General features: G+C 45.7%; 1 protein-coding gene across 1 annotated transcript in view; it reads left to right on the top strand.

Moving 5' to 3' along the window:
• The window catches only part of GPX4 (glutathione peroxidase 4), a 266,794-nt gene that overhangs the window by 239,972 nt on the left and 6,126 nt on the right, over positions 1 to 20,696 (top strand). Inside the window, exon 5 of the mRNA XM_044053814.1 lies at positions 12,015 to 12,074. Within this exon, the coding sequence (XP_043909749.1) occupies positions 12,015 to 12,074 (60 nt within the window). The remainder of the gene's footprint in view (positions 1 to 12,014; positions 12,075 to 20,696) is intronic.

Raw genomic sequence — 20,696 nt, 5'->3', positions numbered from 1 at the left:
GTAGCACTATGAACATAGTACAGTTTTGTACCTACCATAAATGTAGATGTTAAAGTGTTCATACTGCTGCAGTCCAGGTTACCCTCCCTCCACCCCCTCTGACCTAGCTGAATTTTTCTATACCTTTCTATCCTGTACAACCTTTGTGGTGTATTTGCTTGTAACTGAAGGTATTCCTTTTATGCCTTTCATATGTTTATTAGCAATATGTATTGTCTACCTACTTGGGGGCACCTGACATCTGGGCCAAGAAAAACTGAAGAAAATGGCGTTGGATGCCTCTTGTATACCCCTGGCGCACTGACGTCAGTGAAGAAGCGACGGCAACCTACGCCGGACCAAGACTTTGGAACTCTGGATGACTGCAGGACCGCCTGACTGCAGGATAACCCAAGTGTGATGACTGCAGCAGTGTGAACACTCTAACATCTACATTTATGGTAGATACAAAACTGTACTTTGTGCCTACGCCCATTCATTTGGGGGGTAGGTCTGGCCAACCATTTGGGGTTGGTAGTGTGTGGAAGTGGAATCTGTATCCTTGGGGAAACTATGTTCAAAACCCATTTGTCCCAAGTTGAGTTCCCAGTTTTTTGCATGCAGGGCGAGCTTTCCTTCTAAGGGAGCAGGTAGGTGAGCAGGGCTTGGAAGGGTTAAGGTTAAGTCAGTGTGCCATTTTTCCGTTGGGGGGGGTTGTTTACTACTCCCTGCTTTAGAAGTGGGAGCCCCCCACTTAGGTCTGTGTAGCCTGGGATTGTAGCCTAGGTGGTCTGCTGTTCTGGGTTTGGACTGAGAAGGTCTGGAAGGGACTGGAAAGGACCAGTTCTTTGAAGGCCAATGCCTACTGAATCTGGGAGGCTGTACTTGTAGGAAATCTTTAACAGTTTGCATAGATTTAGCTTTTTCCTCCATCCTTTTGAGGGCGACTTTTGCTTTGTTGCCAAAAAGGCTGTCTTGGTTTAAGGAAGCATCCAGTAATTTAGCTTTAACATGATCTGGCAAGTTTTGTTCCTTAAGCCAAGCATGCCTTCTAAGTACAGACCCAGTGACAGCAGCCCTGCAAGATGCTTCTAAAGCATCAAAACCACATTGCAAAGTATGTTTACCAACTTGTTCTGCAGAATGCATTAAATCTTACAATTCTTTGTGTTCAGCTCAGTCAGGAATCAACATCATTTTCTGTTAAGTAGTCCCATAGTATGCTGCTGCTGCTACTTTGGCCATTAGGGCTTTAAATTGCCAGTTTCCTATGTTAAAGTAGCAGAAGTGTATACCTTCTTACCCCAACTGTCTAAGCTCTAGAATCTCTATCAGAAGCGGTAGGATTTTGGCAGCAGTAGCCTTAATGCCTTCTGGTCCTTGGGAAATGGTCTCTGGATCCACAGAAGAATTCTTGAAGAGGAACTTGAGAGTCAGGTACTCTGTAGTACCTGTCTGGTTTTCTGGGAGCTGGAGGTAAAGTGCCTGCGGTAAGGCTAGATTACAAGAAAGCATCATCTACAATGTCCAGAACAGGAGGGATAGCTGAAGGCCTGTGTTGAGGCAGGAGTAAGAATTCCCTAAATCTCTTTTTGGACTAGGAGTAATCCTGGCTTTCCCAGCGGAAATGCTCCCTAAGAGTATGCAAGGTTTCACAGAAAGAAAAATCTTCTGGAGGGGAAACAGAAGGAATGGAATCCTCTGCATCAGAATCCTCAAGTAGATAAGGGCAAATCCTGGTAATCAGAAGGAGCAGAATATCTTGATTCCTTATCAGAAGAATCAGAAATTCAGTTCTAGGTCTCTGAGGGGGGGAGGCTGGCTTCCCCTAATTAAGGTAATAAGGTCTTCAGCCATTCTAAGCATTTGTTTTTGATGCATATGGGCCTGAGCCCACGGTTTGGTAGTCTGTTTTCTAGGTGTAGTGTGAAGTTTTGGCCTGAGGGATTCGGAACTTCTAGATGGAAACGATGGCATCTGTTTAAAATGAATGTCTATAGGCCTGAATACACCCTCGGAAGCCAGTGCCTGCACAGCGGCTCCAGACCCATCCAAGATAGACATCCGCAGGTTCCATAGTCTAAGAAGCATCTCGCGGCATACTAGACTCTGGGTCTCAGAGGCCTGCAAATCGGAAGTAGCAGGTATCGGGGGCTGTGAAAGTGCCTGAGTGAGTACCGGCAGACTGGGGCTAGCTTAACTGAAGCGTCGGCAGTTTTGGACCGATACGGTGTGTCTTTGTCTTTATCCTTTTTTTCAGAAGATCGGTAGTCTGATGGCTTAAAGCCATTTCAGAGTACTGAGATAAAGTACGAAAGTAATTGGCTGCAAAAATAGCCCGATGAATGTTCAGGGGTTGAACAAGGCACAAAACTGACAGCGAGGGACGTCGTGGTCTGGGCCTAAATAGGGGATGCAGTAAGAATGAAAATCTCTCTGAAGTATTTGCTTTCCACAGGCAAGACAATTAACTTTTACTAACATCGGTTGGAGCAAGAAAAAGGATCCCCATCGGGGTACTTATCGACTTCGGGTCTGAAAATGAAAATTTCATGAGACTGCCGACCGGCACTTGCGAACTGCTTCAGGCACGGCAAGAAAGAGTGATGTAATGGCGTCTGCTGCATGTTTTATACCCCTGACATTATGGAAGAAGAGACCGCATCCGACGCAGAAATCTGAAGACTCTGGTATTCAGGCCAGCTGAGGGCTACCTGCAGGCAGATAACCCAAATGTGATGACTGCAACAGTGAAACACAAAGACCATCTGTTCCCTTTTCTAGCTTTACTAGAAATGTTATTTGCGGTTGTCTTTTTTTGTGCTTTTTTTGTTTTTTTTTAGTTTTACTGCAAGTATAGGTTTACAGTATGCATTTACTGCAGTCCCTTTAAAGCGGTCTTGGCCTTGAAGTTAATACTCACACTGGCACAGATCATTCATAGGTAGGTACTAGGCTAGCCCAAAAAGGTACCCTGGCTTTCGCCACCCAAGAAAATTATTTTCCTGTGCCCCTGTCTAGCAGAGCCACAGAGGTGATCCCCGGGGTGAATTTCCTATTTCTCATCCAATCAAGATTTTTCTGGAGTTCTAATGAGGATTTTTGTTTGATATAGGTAGTTTTGTTCCAGAGTATGGGAAGTCTCAGGGACAGTAATCTATCACTCCAGCATGTTCTGTTTATTGTGGTGACTAGGTTTAGTTCCCCAGAGCATGTAGCTTGGAAGGATTGGGATTTCTTTGTGGAGCATGTCCAACAACTCTGAGTTTGACATAGCTTTGTGTGTTAGGCAGAGATCGCCTCTGAGTAGGCGATAAAGCTGGAGATGTTAAGTTGTTAGTCTCGCCTTCATTCTTGCTGGATGGGTTCGGAGCCGAACCGCGGCTCCAACTCTGCCTATACTAAAGCTCGAGATCTAATTTTACCGGCTCAAGGCAACCCTATATCCCATGATGCTAGGCGGTAACTACCCAGATCTCGCTTGCCGCTTTCGCTAGCGAGGTGCTCTTTTTACCGGCTCACAGGTCAGTGATAAAATTTAAGAAAAATTCTAGCTTTTCTACTTAGTTTTCCCATTATTTATGTCTAAAAAGGCTAGTTTTACTGTTACTATTTTTTCCCCGATGATTCCTATTTTTTATCCCTTATCCCAGTTATACTCCCCACCCTAGGTTAGGCCTTAGGCCCTTCAGTTTTTTTTTTCTCAAGTTCCCTCATGGATTCTTAGCTGTGTGTGCGCCTTTAGTATCCCTGTGTGTGTGTGTGTGTGTGTGTGTGTGTGTGTGTGTGTGTGTGTGTGTGTGTGTGTGTGTGTGTGTGGATTCTAACTTTAGAATCTTGTTTTTCCTTTCGACAGCAATATGTCGAAAGACACAAAGGTCTCAGGCTTCAAGAAGTGTGACTCGTGCTGTCAGAAGATGTCGCTGACAGACGGTCACACTTGTGTTTATTGCCTGGGACCCCTGCACCTGCAGGACTCTTGTTCTGTGTGCCATGCATTCGGCCCAAGAGTCCTGCAGGAACACAGGAATAAGTTGATCTTGAGGGGCTTGTTAAAGCCCAAAGGTTCCCCGGCTAAGTCCTTGCCGGGGAAGCCTTCGAAGCCATCCAAACCATCTGCTCCGTGCTCAAAGCCTTCGGGTGGTGGCTCGTCTGCGACACGATCGGCTCCGGCTGGAGCCGATACGTCTGTATCGCAGCTTCCTGCATCGGCTCCGGCCGGAGCTGATGCCTCCAAGACTCTATCTTCACAGTCGGCTCCATCAGCTCCACCAATCTCGATGCCCTGCACACGTAAGAGGTCCAGATCTCCATCTCTGGAATCTATCCATTCGGCTCCGAGATCACCTTTACTCTCGGAGCGGAGCCATTGGAGCCATTCCTCTCTGTCTTCCAGGCTTTCCGACCATAACCTTGAGAGTGTTTAGCAGACTGTTAAAGTCTCAGGCACTGGCCCAAATGCTTCATAGCCTGTCTCATCAGACAGTGGCTACATCCATACAACATACTATTCCTCCTTCGACTCTGCCCCAGTGTTCGGAGCCGTGACAGTTGTGACGTTGGAGCCGATAGCTCCCCCTTCGGTTCCTTCGTCTGCTCCGATCTCGTCCATGGTGCCTTCCTTGGAGGGATCTGGGCGCTTGGACTCTCTTGCCGGCTCCGAGGGGGTGAGTGGCATCCGGACCCTTGTCCGACCCTGTTCTCCCTCTCGGAGCGTCGGCGCTGGTGAGTTCGGCCCCGACATCGGCTTCGGAACCATCCCTGTCTGTGCCGGCTGGGGTTGCTAGTTCTTCAGAGCGGGAGCCCTCTGGCCTGCCTGATAGGGGCGCCTTCGAGGTCATGAGGAGCGTACTGGCCCCAGTGCCTCCTCTACGGTCAGCTCCATCAGCTCCTCCCACTGTAGTGCCTGCTGAGGTCTCTTCCCACTCTCGCCCCCAGCCGTAGAGATCCAACGCCTTAAGTTTTCCCACTGGGAATATCCTCCTCTTCCAAGGTTTCTCCTGATCCGTCAGGTGAACCCCTGCGTAACAGGACATGTAAGAAAGAGGAAGCACATCTGATACCGACTTGGATGAATCAGAAGGATCCCCAAGGTCCCCCTCTGAGGATGTCTCCTTTTCTGACATCCTTGAAATCCTTAAACAGAGGGGGAGGAACTAGTCTTCCCTTAATCCTTCCGAGAATGAGTCTTGTTTACCTGGAGGCTTTTGGTTCTCGACCCTCCACCTCCTGGGTGTCTCCGCCCTTCGACCCCCTTATGGAAGTGGTGGCGTGGAAGGTGTGGACGGCCCCTGATTCGATGGAACCCGCCCCACGGAGGCCTTCCAAATTTATAACAGCCCCTTCGGGTAAGCAATTTTTTTTATCTAAAGGTGTCTCAGTTGATGCCATGGTGGTGGCGGCAGCCACCAAGAAGGAACTGGCTGATCCTTCAGTGTCTATCCATCCGCCTAACAAGGATTCTAGGACGATGGATAGGTACAGCAAGCGGATGTTCTAGTCAGCGACCTTTACCATGCTGTTGCTGAATTACTTATGCCACTTCACCCGTCTTCAAAGAGACATTCTCAAAGAACTGGGTGAGGTTCTACAGGATCCATCAGCTGCTGGGTCTCAGGACAAAATTAACTCACAGCTAGGAACCCTGAATTCCATTGTCGACTCCTCCATACGGCTTATTTCCTATGCAGCTGATGGAGCGAGTAGGGCCGCAGGCACAGGTGTGGCTTTAAGGCGTCACTCCTGGATGCGGCTTTGCAACTTCGCAGACCCCTTCAAGGCGTCCTTCACTAACTCCCCCTTTGATGGTTCAGCGTTGTTTGGACCTCAAGTGAAAGATACTTTGACCAGATGCGAACAAGATGACAAGACTCTTTCTGCCGTAGGAGTCCGTTTTTCAACCCCATCTAGACCATATCCTAAGAGTTAAAAGGGTGGAAAAATGTGGTTCCGCAAATCACAAGGAGTCACGCCTGATGCAAGAGGTCAGTTCCCCCCTAGAGGCAGAGGGGGGAACAACAACAAACGCTGTCCAAGAGGCAGAGGGGGTCCGCAGAATCAGGGTAGTAGAGAAACCCTCTCTGACAAACCCTTCCAGCATCCCTGAGGTGTTGCCAGACTGTCCACCTTCGGAGGCAGTCTGGGGAAGATTATCACTGTAACCACAAGCCTGGCTCTCCCTCACTCAAGACAAATGGGTGCAGTCTATCATATCCGAGGGTTACGAAATCCCCTTTATCCAAACCCCAACTATTCAAATAGGGTCTCTCCCAGATGTTCCACCCAGTCTAAGGGAACAAGCAGCAGTAGAAATATCAAAGCTGCTAAAAAGAGCCATCCAGCCAGTCCCAGCAGACCAACTAGGATCCGGAGTCTACTCAAAGTTCTTTTTGGTACCAAAAAAAACAGGGGACTGGAGGCCAATATTGGATCTTGACAAACTAAACAAGTTTGTAAAAAGAATGAGGTTCCGGATGATCACGCTACAGTCCATTCTACCCCTTCTGGGCAAGGACAATTGGATGTTCTCAGTGGACCTTCAGGATGTGTACTATCACATCAAAATACACAGGCGCTCCAGAAGGTTTCTCCGCTTCTGGCTGGGGGCCAGTCACTACCAGTTCAGAGCCCTGCCCTTTGGTCTCACTACAGCCCCCCCCCCCCCCGAGTGTTCACCAAATGTATGGCAGCGGTTACGGCTCACCTGAGACGTCAAGGATTCCAGGTGTTTCCATATTTAGACAACTGGCTCCTCACTGCCACCACCAGGCATCAACTTCTAGCCAGAGATTACACCATTCACATTTGCAAAGGGCTAGGTATCTCTCTAAATTTTGAAAAGTCTGCCTTGTCAGTCTATTACCTTCATAGGCGCCACCTTGGACACCATTCAGCTCTCAGCAAAGTTAACAGAGCAGAGGGTCTTGGATATTCAAAATCATGTTCACGTTCTCCTTCAGAGCAACAAAATTCAGGCCAGGTATGTTCTGAAAGTATTGGGTCTCATGGCGGCAGCCATCGTGCTTCTTCCCCTTGCCTGCTTTTACATGCGGCTTCAGTGGATGCTTTTCTCCCAGTGGTCCTTCCAACAGCTCCCTATGACACACAAGATCTTAACTCTATCCTGCAAAAAACGTCTATCTTGGTGGATGGTCTCCCCTCAAGTCCAAGGCAGACCATTTACCCCCCCCTCCCGGTCGCCACATTCACATCGGACGCCTCCCTGATCGGGGGGGGGGGCATTTTCAGGGCAGGACAGTCCATGGCACATGGCAACCTTTCGAATGCCACTTGCACATAAACGTCCTGGAGATGAGAGCAGTGCTTTTGACGTTGCAAGCCCTCCAACACTCTTCCCCTGGGGACTATTGCAATTCAAACGGACAATATGTCCGTAGTATGGTACATCAACAAGCAGGGCGGAACAGAGTCCTATCCCCTGTGTCGAGAAGCACTCAGACTCTCTGGCAATGGGCGATCTCTTCTCAGCGGTTTCTGATAGCAACGCATATTCCCGGGAAGTCCAACGTCATAGCGGACAGGCTGAGCAGAGCTATTCTCATGCCCCACGAGTGGTCTCTCAAGCAATCCGTGACTGAGGAAATTTTTCGGAAGTGGGGGTTTCCTTGCTGCGATCTTTTTGCAACACCACAAAACAGAAAGTGCCTCGACTTCACTCTGTTCCCCCTTCCAGGCCATCCCCCCAGAGACGCTGTAGTCCACGATTGACCTCGGGGACTTCTATATGCTTTTCCCCCCTTTCCATTTAATCACACAGATAATTCAGAAAGCTACCGCCTTGAGAGCCAAGATGATTCTCATTGCCCCTTATTGGCCTCGACAGATATGGTTCCCGTTCCTGCATCGTTATCTATTGAAGCAGCCTTGGCATCTGGATCCAGTGCCAGATCTTTTGGCCCATCAGTCAGGGCAGCTGCACCAATCCCTCCAATCTCTCAGCCTCACAGCTTGGTTGCTCCACTTCCGTCCCTAGCCAGGCTTCCAGTGATTTCAAATTCTGTCTGGGATATTATCGTGGCTTCCCTAAAGTCTTCCACCAGAAGGATCTATGCTAGTAAATGGCAACGTTTTTCCTTCTGGGCAAAGGCTAGGAATATAGATCCCTTCACTGCTCCAATACACTCTCTTAGATTTCCTAGCTGAAATTTTTCATTCAGGATCTTCATCCTCCACAGTAAAAGTTCAGTTAGCAGCCATTTCAAATTTTCACATAGGCCTGTCTGACTCCAGCATCATGTCCCATAAACTTTGCAAAGCATTCCTCAGAGATATCTTTTTACTCAAGCCCCCGATCAAAGACCCCCTACTGCAGTGGGATTTAAACTTAGTTTTAACATCCTTGATTCTCCCTCCCTTTGAACCTGCGGCTTCCTGTTCATTGAAGTTACTTTCCTGGAAGACACTCTTCCTAGTCGCCATTACATCTGCTAGGAGAGTATCTGAACTTCATGCCCTTTGCATTCGTCCTCCTTATTTAGTTTTCCACAAAGACAGAGTTTCTCTAAGAACTAACCCGTCCTTTTTACCCAAGGTGGCTTTTCAGGCAAATTTAAATCAATCTATTGATCTTCCAGTTTTCTTCCCTAATCATTCAAACAGGGTGGAGCAAAAACTGCATTGCCTGGACGTTCATATTTAGCTCCGCTACTATCTGGACAGAACTAAACAAATCAGGAAATCTGATCAACTCTTTATCTTATGCAGAAAGTAGAAAGGGCCTTCCAGTATCCAAAGTAACCATGTCTAGGTGGTCGTCTTATGTGATTAGGTGTATTTATCAACTCCGAGGTAAAGAATTGCCTTCTAGGCCAAGAGCCCATTCAACCAGAGCATTGGCTACATCAACAGCCTTTCAAGCTAGATTACCAATAGACACTATCTGTGCGGCAGCCACATGGGCCTCTCCTCATACCTTTGTTACACATTACAAATTGGACATGGCCCCCAGAAACTGAGCAAATTTTGGTTCCACCGTTCTCAAGAGTCTGTTCCAATGAGCCACCCAGGATGAAGGTGCTAGGGACGTGGTCCCATCCAGCAAGAATGAAGGCTAGATTGACAACTTAAACATTGAGAAGTTATGTACCTACCATAACGTTCCTTGTTAGTTGTCTTCTCTCACCTTCTTTCTTGCGTCCCCACCATCCCCCGAGCCTGGACAGACCAAAAGGATTTCCCCTTCTAAGGGACCTTATCTTGCACCATTTCAAGCCCAAACAGGTTATCCTGGGATAGCTACGGCTTCCGATAGTGACATTTGTGGAGTTCTCCTTTCTCCTCCTCCACCTGAGTGGGGAGACTGAATTGGCTATATTTTTTTCAGCTACCAAACGAGATCTGAGTAGTTACCGCCTAGCATCATGGGATATAGGGTTGCCTCGAGCCGGTAAAATTAGCTCTCGAGCTTTAGTATAGGCAGAGTCGGAGCAGAGGTTCGGCTCCGAAAGCATCCAGCAAGAAGGCAAGAGAAGACTACTAACATGGAACGTTATGGTAGTTACATAACTTCTCATTTTTTAAGATGGTCTGCGTAGGACATCTGTGGCCGGTAATCCTCTTTGTGAGATTTTTGCGGCCTTTACAGTTGTAGATGTCTTAAGGTACATATCAAAAGGGGTGTTGTACTCTGTAATGGGTCTAATGAGTGACGAGTAGAGTCAATGTGATTATCAAAGGAGAGTGCTGTCCACCTGTCTCTCAAGGTCTCTTCTCACACTTTCAGTGTTAAAGTACCGCCTATGTGGTAGTTCATGGGTACAGAATTTTTACCAAAGGGGATGACAGTGCACTTTTTGGTATTGAGCTCGAGGCCATGGGTTTGACACCAGGCATCTGTCTCAGTGAGGCCCTTTTATAGGATGTCCACATTGTTAGGAGTTTCAGTTATGGCTCTTAGTTTGCAGTCATCTGTGAACTTCATTAGCCAAAAACTTTGTTAGCCTGTACTTCAGAAAAGTAGATACCAAACCGGAGAGGACCCAGGACTTAACCCTGTGGTATTTCACTTGTCTCTGGTCTGAAGTCCTGATTTGGAGTCTGCTACTTTCACAGTCTGGGTTCTGTCAGTGAGCCATTTGGCAACCCATCTTGTGACCTAGGGATTTATACCTAGTTTAGTGAGTTTATCTGTAATTCGAGTGGGGGATGGTGTCAGAAGCCTTGGTGAGATCTAGATAGGCTGTGTGAACCACATTACCCTCGTCAACGGCTTTGCAGACTGCTTCGAAGAAGTCAATCAGGTTTAGGAGATGTGATCTGCTTTTTACAAACTCGACCTGGGAGGGGTCCAGAGTTTGAGATTACCAGTGTCTTTGTTTATAAGTTCCATGATGATACATTCCATGGCCTTGCAGACCAGGCTCAGTAGGCTAATGGGGCAGTGGCTCCCCCTTTGTTGAGTGGGATAACAGTCGCTGTGCGCCATTCAGTGGGCACAAAGCCTGAGGTGACGCTATGATTGAACATGGTGCTTAGGTGGGGTGCCAGTTTTTTCTGTAGTTCATGTAGAACGCAGCCTGGGATGTCTGGTCCCATGGATGCTGTGTTCTTGGCTTTGGAGTGTGTGGTTTTTACCTGTGCAGCCATGATTACAGGAACTTTGCATTCTTCCGGTATATAGATGGGCCTTTTGGGGGGGGGGGGGGAGTAAAGTTAGCACTGAACCTATCTGCCAGGATGTTGGCAATATCAGTTGGTTCTGTATATTTAGTGGCATTTTGCTGCAACTCTGAGCAGATCTGAGCGTTGCCATTGAGAATCTTGACATAGCTATAGAATGGTTTGTGGTTGTCTTTAGAATCAGTGGAAATTTTGTTTTTATATCTAGCTTTGGAGGATTTTGAGGGATCTCAGCTTCTTACTGAGGCTGACCAGGGAGTTCTTCCATTCATGGATTTTACTTTTTTAGGCTTTTTACACACTTTTATATATTTTTATACACACTTATGTATTTTTATATGCATTTCTACGTGTATTTTTATATGCATTTTCTACATATATGTTTTTATCTGATTTAAAAAAGTGTGTGTCTTTGAATCTGGAAAGTATTGGAGTCTTGTATTCTCCACGGGGATTGGTGGGTCTTGTGTGATGTGTATTATAAAAAGGGATGGTTTTTAATCGTTTGTTTTGGTCTGAGGAAGCAACCAGGAGAGTTTGCAAAAGCGCTTACCTATACAATAATGGTTTCTGTGGAACTTTATTTGGATTCTTATTGGATTTTGGCTTCTCCTTGGTTTTAGTGTTTGGAACATTTTTTTTACATTGAACTTTTGTGTTTGTTCCATCACTCAGCAAACAGGGTTTTTCCTTTTTCATTATTATTTATGCTGGAAAGACTTGAACCAAGTAGTGATCTCTCGAAGCAGTAGTTGGTGTTTTGAAATGTTAAACCCCCGTTGTTTCAGAGGAGCATGTCCTCTCTTGAGAATTGGTTGCAAGCTTGCTGCATAGAATTTTAAGTTTAGCAAAGTTGCAGATCTAAAAAGTTAATAAATGTAGTTGGAGAATCTACCCACCTCAAAAAAAAAAAAAAAAAAAAAAAAGGGCTACCTACTGTTTACATTTTAACAGCTTTAAGAATAAGAATGCTAGGAGTTTTGATGTTAGGTGAAGCTAGTATGCGTACCATTTGAAGGTTTGCACCCTAGTGGCCATTTCAGGTGACGTGCTTAAGGATTTCTAAGCATAGATACTCTTATTTCAGAATTTTCTTGTATATTCTGCACTAACTCGTACTGTGGTCTGATTGGTACTGGTGCCAGATGGCTCACCATTTTGGCATTAGAATAGGATTGAACAATAAAACACAATCTGCTTTTCCAGCTTGGTCAGGATTTGTCCCTGAACACAAATGATGGCCAGTATGGCAGGTCTAGGGAGGTAAAGCAGCATGTCTGGATTGCTTGGTATGTGCCCATGTCATATGCTCCAGATGCCATATTTTTCAAGGTCATGGAAAGTATGACTGCCAAACAGTATCTGAATTTCAAAAGTTCTAAATTTTTTTCTTCTAGTTCCTGATCAACAGAGAAGGGCAGGTGGTAAAGAGATACGGTCCAATGGATGATCCAGTGGTAAGTTTAATTTACTTTGAATAACAGAAAAGCAATAGTTGCTACTGAAACGTTTTTATAACTTGATCCATTATCATAGTGGTTAAAACTAGAAAGACCTCCAATGTGATTGCAGTTTTCACATGAGCACTGAGTAATTCTGAGCAAGTTGCTTAATCAGACAAAACACCAAGGCCACACCAGTAAAAGGGTAAGTTGTCCTATGTCAGTTACCTGGTTGCTAAATTTAAGCATAGTTGTAGGATTTATACTAAAGTTCTTCAGGTACTTGTTGGATGTGGATGCTGTGCCATCATTTAACAGTCTCTTGTAACCTTACCGTGACTGTTCACAAAGTTAGACTGAAAATGAAGGTGCCATTTCGTGCTCGTTTGCTTCCATTAAAACTAATGAGCAGGTAAAGTTGTAACCATTGCTAGTAGTGTGCAGTCTCCTACCCCCTTGCTTGTTCTAGGAAGCTGTTATTCACGGGTCTTTCACTTTTTCATTTTATTATATTTGCTGTATGGTGTTAGCACCGATTCTTAAAACTGTCTGGAGGAAGTGTTGAAAGCATGATTTTAATTTGTATTCCAAGCCCTTTTTTGTACTGTTACAGATCGTTATGATTGTAAGGTTTATTGCTGCATTGCATTCATTATGAGTGGGATAAGATACAGGTGGATGTCAGTCTTCAGCCCTTCGTCAACAGTTAGAGATCCCCAGCTGTCACAAGGGTACAGCTCTCCTGTCTGCAGGAAGCCCATCACCTAAAAGGGCATGTAGCCTGCTCCATCTTCAGTTCCTTATCACTGTTGGAATGAAAGGTCACTTGTCTTGTTTGTAGTGCTTCATGTCCCAGTAAAAGATAGCCCTTTGCCGCAAGCAAGGCAGGCAACCAGAGGGAAAGGGGATGCTCCAAATGAGAAGTAAATGGCAAGAAACACTAGGTTTGATTGTTTTTAAGCAAGCCATCTCCTCCTGGATTTCTAAGGCCATTTCCTACTGTTATTCTTTTCAAGGCAAAAGTGTTTGGGATTTTTCCCCCTCATCTGTAAAGGCGCATTCTTCTAGGGCAGTTGCCGCCTCTGCTGCCTTTTTCAAGGTTCTGGATACAGTTTCCATCCTTGAAGCTGCTGCTTTGTTCCTACTTTTATTAAACATAAGTTGGATATTTTCAGGGCCAGAGTGGGCTTTGCCAGATTTATCCTGCTTGGGTATGTAGAGCGTTCCTCTGTGCCTGCTCCACCCAGCTTCCTGTTAAGCTCTTGTACTCTCCCTTCAGTGAAGAATACTGCAGCAGTGGTATGGAGGGACGTAGTACAGTTGTGCAAGATCTTACTGTAACAGTAGATGTCCTTTTCACTGTTGTGGTATTTGAGGAGCCCTTTTCCCTTTAGTTTTGCTTCTGGATGCACATGTTCCTCTTTGGCCATAAGGGTATTCTGTTTCTCTTGGGCATTATGTGGGGTGCATATGTGAGAGCTAAAGGCTTTGTTATACTGGCTGGATGTTGAGCTATCCTTGGCAGTTGATACCTTGGGTGAAGAGTACTGCAGCAATGAAGAGAAAGTACAGTTTTGTACCTACCATAAATGTAGATGTTCGAGGTTCCCATTGCTGCAGTCCTTACTATTGGGTATAGTCCGCATCCAGTCGGCCCGAATACCAGAGTATAAGGCTGACGTTGGTCAGGCGCGCGATGGACTGACGCGTCAGGGTACTAATGCGCATGACCGACGTCATATCCTCAGTCTTTTCTTGCCCCAGATGTCAGAAGACCCTAAAAAGACAAGGCCCAAAATACCTGCACCAAAAATATGTACAAGATATACAAGAACATATACAAAAAATATAAGCATGAAACCTGAAACCTCACCTACACAACCACCCCTAAACACAGAGGGGAAGGAGGGAGGGTAAATTGGACTGCAGCAATGGGAACCTCGAACATCTACATTTATGGTAGGTACAAAACTGTACTATGTTCTTCGTTCCCCATTGCTGCAGTCCGGTAGAATCCCAAAGCAGAGGTAAGGGAGGCTGGCAAATCATAAAGAAGCAGGAGCTGACAACATGCCTTGCAAAACAGCTGCGGCAAAACCAGCCCTAGACTTAGAGTAGATAGGAAGGTGATAATGCTTAGAGAAAGTATGCACCGAACTCCAAGTAGCTGCTTCCAAAATATCCTTAGTTGCCACCCCCCTTAGAAATGCTGTTGTAGTGGCAGCAGCCCTAGTGGAATGAGGCCTAATCCCAGCTGGAATCTCCTTGCCATGATGGGAATAACAAAATGCAATGCAAAAGCCAATCCACCTAGAAATAGTTTGTTTTGACACTGGCTTGCCCTGCGAACTCAAAGCAAAAGAAACAAACAACTGCTGAGACTGCCTAAAATCCTTAGTCCTGCTTAAATAATAACGCAATTGCCTGTGTACATCTAAAGTGTGCAAAATCTTTTCCCCTTTATCTTGGGGGTCTGCATAAAAGTAGGCAAATGAATAGTCTGGTTTAAAGCCACACTAGAAACCACCTTAGGCATAAAGGAAGGATTAGTGCGTAATGATACCCTATCCTTATGGAAAATCAAAATGGCTCTACTGCCATAAGGGCCTGCAACTCAGACACCCTTCTTGCAGAAGTAATAGCCAACAGAAAAGCAGTCTTCCATGACAAGTATTTCAATTCAGCAGTAGCCGCAGGCTCAAAAGGTTGTAGAGTAAGTTTTTCCAACACAAAACTGAGATCCCAAGCAGGAGTAGGAGCTCTGGGTCTTATATTCTTTGCCCTCTAAGAAACTGCTTGAACAAAGGATGTGAAAACAATGGTGGGTCACAATCATAGTGAGCTGAAATCGCTGCAGCATGAATCTTAATAGAAGAGAAGGACAAACCTTTGTCCAATAACTCAGTAAGGTATTGAAGAGCCGCACTCAAATTAGGCTCAGAAACCTGCAAATTCTTTGCTGTACTCCAAAATAAAAATCTCTTCCATTTTTCTGCGTACACTTTCCTTGTACTAGGTCTTCTAGCTTCCATAATCACATTTAAAACTTGTTGAGGAAGTTGAGACCTGCTGTGCTTCAACACAGAATATGCCAGGCTGTTAGATGAAGAGAGTGAAGCTTGACATGGAGCAGATGACCATCCTGCTGAGACAATAGATGAGGAATCAGAGGCAAAGGCCATGGAGGCTTCCTTACCAGACTCCGTAGTAGTGGGTACCAGTGTTGCCGAGGCCAATCTGGAGCTATCAAAATCATCCTTGGCCTGTCTTGTCTGACCTTTAATAGTACCTTTGGAAGAAGAGGTAGAGGAGGAAAGGCATACACATGAAGGTTTGTCCAACTGAAAGACAGAGCATCCACTTTCCAAGCTGTGTGATGAAACCCCTTTGTGCAATACTGTGGCAGCTGGTGGTTTAGTGGAGAAGCGAACAGATCTATGTCTGGAGTTCCCCAGGACACTGTCAATGTTTGAAATACATGAAGATCCAGTTTCCACTCGTGGGGATCCATGATTTGTCTGCTTAACACATCTGCTAAGGAGTTCTGTGCTCCTGGCAGAAACCTTGCCTGAAGAGTTAGTTGCAAGCTTAGCGCAGTCTCCCATAAAATCATTGCTTGCCTGCATAGAGGATAAGAATGTGTTCCCCCTTGCTTGTTGATGTACCACATGACAGTTGTGTTGTCTGTTAGAATCAACACCTGCCCTGGAAGAAGTAACTCCTTGAAAGCCAGCAATGCAAACTGGACTGCTAACATCTCCTTCATGTTGATATGTAGATGCAGTAGTCTGGCAGGCCACTTGTCTTGTATCCACTTTCCATTTAGATGAGCTCCCCAAGCAATGTCCGAGGCATCTGTCGTTAAAATCTGACTCGCCTCTGGCCGGGTCACAGAGAGTCCCTTGTTTAGGTGACATTCCTGAGCCCACCACAAAAATTCTGTTTGAAGGCAAGGTATTATTTGAATGACAGTGTCCAAATCCTGGCAGTGCTGTGTCCATACATTTTGAGATACCATTGTAGCTTCCTCATATGCAGTTTGGCATTGGGAAGCACCAGAATACAAGATGCCATGAACCCTAATGCTTGAAGGACTGTCCTTGCAGTCAGCACGGACTGATGAGATAGTTGATGGAAGTAAAGTGATAGACTCTGTTTGTCCGGGGTTAAAAAGGCCATCTGGGCTGCTGTATTCAGTCTCACACCCAGAAAGCACATGTCTTGAGAGGGTACTAGACTGGACTTTATTTCGTTCACAGAATACCCTAGGCATCTTAGCACTGCTATAACATGTTCCAGATGCTGTACAAGATCTTCCTTTGCTTGAGCCAGAATCAGGCAGTCGTCCAAGTAAGGATAGATTTGAATTCCTTGAAGCCTGAAGTAAGCTATCACTGGAGCCAGAACCTTTGTGAATACTCTGGGCGCAGTAGATAAGCCAAAGGGCAATGCAGAGAACTGATAATGAGAATTTCCAGCTCGAAACCGCAGATACTTCCTGCAACTCAGCCTGATAGGCACATGAAGGTAAGCTTCCTTGAGATCTAGAGTTACCATCCAGTGATCTTTGCCCAGCAGAGGTAAAAGCTGTTGTAACGTCAACATCTTGAACTTGGGAATGTCCAGAAAAGTGTTGAGAGAGAAATCCAAAATTGGTCTCCACGTGTTCCCTTTCTTTGGTACTAGGAACAGGCGAGAATAAAATCCTAGGCCCCTTTCTGATACAGGGACTGGCTGAATGGCCCCCATCTGGAGTAATTGAAAAACTTGCTTGTGAGCCTCTTTTCTTTGTGGAGGAGGAACGTCTGGCATGCCTTTGAAAGGGGGCATTGTATGGAAATAAAATTTGTAACCGTGGTGAATTATATCCAACACCCATTTGTCTTGAGTAATGAAATCCCAATTTGCTTTGAAAAGAGACAGTCTTCCTCCCAAAGGAGCTGCCAGACTGGAATCTACTGGCGGCTGAAAAGACAGGTCATTGGGTCTGTTTACGAAAGGACTGACCCCTGCCCTCACCAGAAGTCGGAGCAGGCGAACTCCCTGTTCTAGGCCTAAAAGAACCTTGAGCCCTGCCCCTACCACGTCTAGACCTACCCCTAGACTGAGAATCATAAGCAGGATATGTCCACCCCTTAGCCGGCCAATTTCTACTAAATTTCGGTGGCTGCACCTGCAAAAAATCTTTAACAGTTTGCATAGACTTAGCTTTGTCCTCCATTTTCTTTAAAACTGCTTCCACAGGCGATCCAAACAACACATCAGACTGTAAAGGAGCATCCAAAATCCTTGTCTTAACATGCTCAGCTAAATTCTGATCCTTCAACCAGGCATGCCTGCGAAGAACAGAACTAGTAGCGGCCACCCTCAGGCCTGTACAGCATCAAAACCACATTGCAAAGAATGCTTACCCACTTGTTCAGATACATGAACCAAATCCAGCAACTCTTTACACTCAATACCCCCCTGCCAAAGCATCCACCTTAGATTTCAATTGTGAAAGGAGGTAATTCTGATATTTTAGCATGTGAAACTGACAATTCAATGCTCTCATGGCTAGAGTGGAAGAAGTATACACTTTCTTTCCCCACCTATCCAAAGCCCTTGCCTCTTTATCAGTGGGAACAGGATTTTTAACCACAGAAGCTTTAACACCTTTAGGCCCTTGAGAAATAGTTTCTGGGTCCCCTAGGACTCTTAAACAAATACTTATGAGCTTGGCACCCTATAATACCTATCAGGTTTAACAGGAGCAGGAGGCAAAGAGTCAGGGTTCAGGGAAGCCTCTGCAAAAACATCTTCCACCACATTCAACACAGGAGGAATAGCTAAGGGCCTATGCTGGGGTAAAACAAGAATTCCCTAAGCCTTTTCCTGGAATCAGAGTAATCCTGGCCTTCCCATTTAAAGTGCTCCTCATGGAATGCAGAGTCTCTGAAAATGAGAAATCCTCAGGAGGAGTAGCTGTAGGAGTGGAATCATCCACATCAGAATCAGAATAAGTAGGATACTCCTGCAAGTCTTCCGTAGAAGACCCTGAAGCCTCTGAACACTGTTCAAAACAATCAAACTCTGGGTCCACCCTAGGCCTCTTATCAGGCGGGGCATAGAACCTCTAATCATAGTAATCAAATCTTCTGCCATTTTAAGCATATGTTTCTTAGGTACAGAACCCGAAATGCTAGGAGAAGCCCCCACTGAAGCTAAACTAGGCCTACCTCTCAAAGAAGTTTTGGCAACAGAAGGAGAGGCTCTAACTACCTTGGGAAGAGAGGGAAGAACAGTCACCTGAGAAGCCCCTCAGCCTGGCCTACCTCCTGAGAAGGCACATCCTGTAACAGTAAAGATTCTGCCTGGGACTCCATGGAAACTCCTGGCAAAACCTCTGGCTCCACTGAGCCTCCTAAAGAACCGACGTCCGGGACTGCCGGTTCATCAACCCTAGGCTTCGCTGTTTTGTCCTTGCGCTTCTTGAAGAAGCGTCGGAGCATCCGACGGCATTTTATAATTGCAACGCTTCCCAAACACTAACCTGGCACAGTCTAACCTCCTCTTAATAGTGCGTTTGTTAAACCTAGCACAAGAGCGGCAACCAACAACGTCGTGCTCAGGCCCTAAACAAGGTATGGTAATCCCTATGAGGTATCTGTTTCCCACAAGAAATAGTTATTCACTTTTTCTGACATCCGGTAAAATACTGAGGCAAGAAAAAACAAAATGTTGCCAACTCTGTTTCGGTCTGAAACTCCGGTTTCGGAAAGATTTCAGAACGCCAACCTGCACTCGCAAAACTGCTTCTGCATCGGACCACGCGGCAAAAAAGACTGGGGATATGACGTCGGTCATGCGCATTAGTACCCTGACGTACTGACGTCAGTCTAATGCGCCCTGACCTATACTCTGGTATTCGGGCCGACTGGATGCGGACTATACCCAATAGTAAGGACTGCAGCAATGGGGAACGAAGAACATGTGCATACTATTATGGTGAAGTACAGTTGTGGAAGATCTTCTCTAGTTGGACCATTGCCTGCCTTTCTTTGTAGGAGCAGTTCTTGGTGTCCTTGAATTTCTCACTATAGTGTTTCCAGAGATGATTTCTGTTAGCAGGAACCCTGGTCAGGGACCCACATTTGTTTTCATCTTTGTGATCCCAGATAAGAGTATGCACATGAAGTGCTTAAAACCTTGGAAGATCGGCATGAACCTCTAGATCCTGTCCTCCCCTTATTTCGGTGGAAATAATTTAAATGTTGCTGCGGTTTGGTAGCCAGAACTCCATTGAGTCCCTCCACCTCACTTTAACAGACTTGTAACCTGATTAGATTCGTTCATCAGGTTACGCAATTTGGGGTGTAGTTCTGAGGCCAGGTGATTCATCTTGTTACCCTTACTGGAGTTATAGGGACAGTGATGCTGAAGGTGTACATACCCAGCAAAATGTGGAGTACTGTGCATGCATGTTTCCTAGAGAAGGCTGCTGCAGTGAGGATGTTGAGGTGGTTTGCCTGACATGAGAGGCCTGCTTCCTTACCACTTGTTTCCTTTCAGAATGGACACAGCTGATCAGACCTGAATTGGGGAATTAATAGGCTGCAAGGTTTTTCTAGCCTGATGAGGGTGGGCCTAACATTACTGAACAGGGATGCCAGTGGGCTCAAGGGAAAGGGACAAATAGTTTATTCAAAGACCAGGGATGTCCCATGGTGATTGGGGATTAGCGAGTTCACACTGTGCTCCCAGTCATAGCCCCCTCTGGGGGGATAGTTAGGCCAGTTGAGTGAAGATAGAGGGGCCATTGAGTTGTCTATGGGACACTAGAGGAGATGTTTTTTTTTATTTGCATTGAGGAGGTGTATTTGCCTTATTTCAGACTGCAGGACTGAAAGACCCCAGGAGCACACAATGGGAGGGAAGGGGGCCATTCTTTTTTGACTCCATTAGTTCTGAGGCTGGGCACTATAGATGATGGTAACAGACAACACAGCAGTGATTGTGGTACACTTGCAGATTACATACCCCCTCCTGTACTGGGTATCCATTTTAATGTGCAACTTCACTGTGTGCCTGTATGTGAAACTCCATGTAATCTCTCTAGTCTTGCAGCAAACTGGGTAGCAGACCACCTGAACAGAGATCAAAGCCTCATCTGAATGGAAGTTGGACAGAACGTCTGTCAACTTCACATGCATCTCAACCTCTTAGTGCAGGAAATCTGGAAAACGTCTAAAATGGGGGACAAAGACCTAGAAACATGGACATTTTAAATATTGCACTTAAAAGTTGCTAGAATACAAGATTTGTGTTGGCATGCACTTTCTGAAGGATAGGAAGTCTGAAACTTAAATGTATGTTTAATGACTTGTGAGAAACGGACCAAAAATGAGGCAGAACTTGAGAGATATGCAGCTTCATTAGCAAGTATAGTGAAAGACATGTTTTCATCTTGCAGTTCTTCTGTCAGGCAAACCTGACAGCTGGAATCTGGGTTTATTGTATGGTTTTCTTCCATTTTCATTTATCCCATAGCTGCTGCTGAAGATGAGAGCAGAACTCCTGATAGCTTTTTGCTGACCAATATGGGTCTTATTTTCACCTGATGCAGTTAGCTACAGAACCAGTCGTCTTCTACATGCA

The sequence above is a fragment of the Protopterus annectens genome, chromosome 13.part0, assembly GCF_019279795.1.
Source record: "Protopterus annectens isolate FY-2018-M chromosome 13.part0, PAN1.0, whole genome shotgun sequence".
In the NCBI taxonomy this organism is placed as follows: Eukaryota; Metazoa; Chordata; order Ceratodontiformes; family Protopteridae; genus Protopterus; species Protopterus annectens.
The sequence above is the reverse complement of the archived record's forward strand: the minus strand, read 5'-3'. Positions and strand labels throughout refer to the sequence as shown.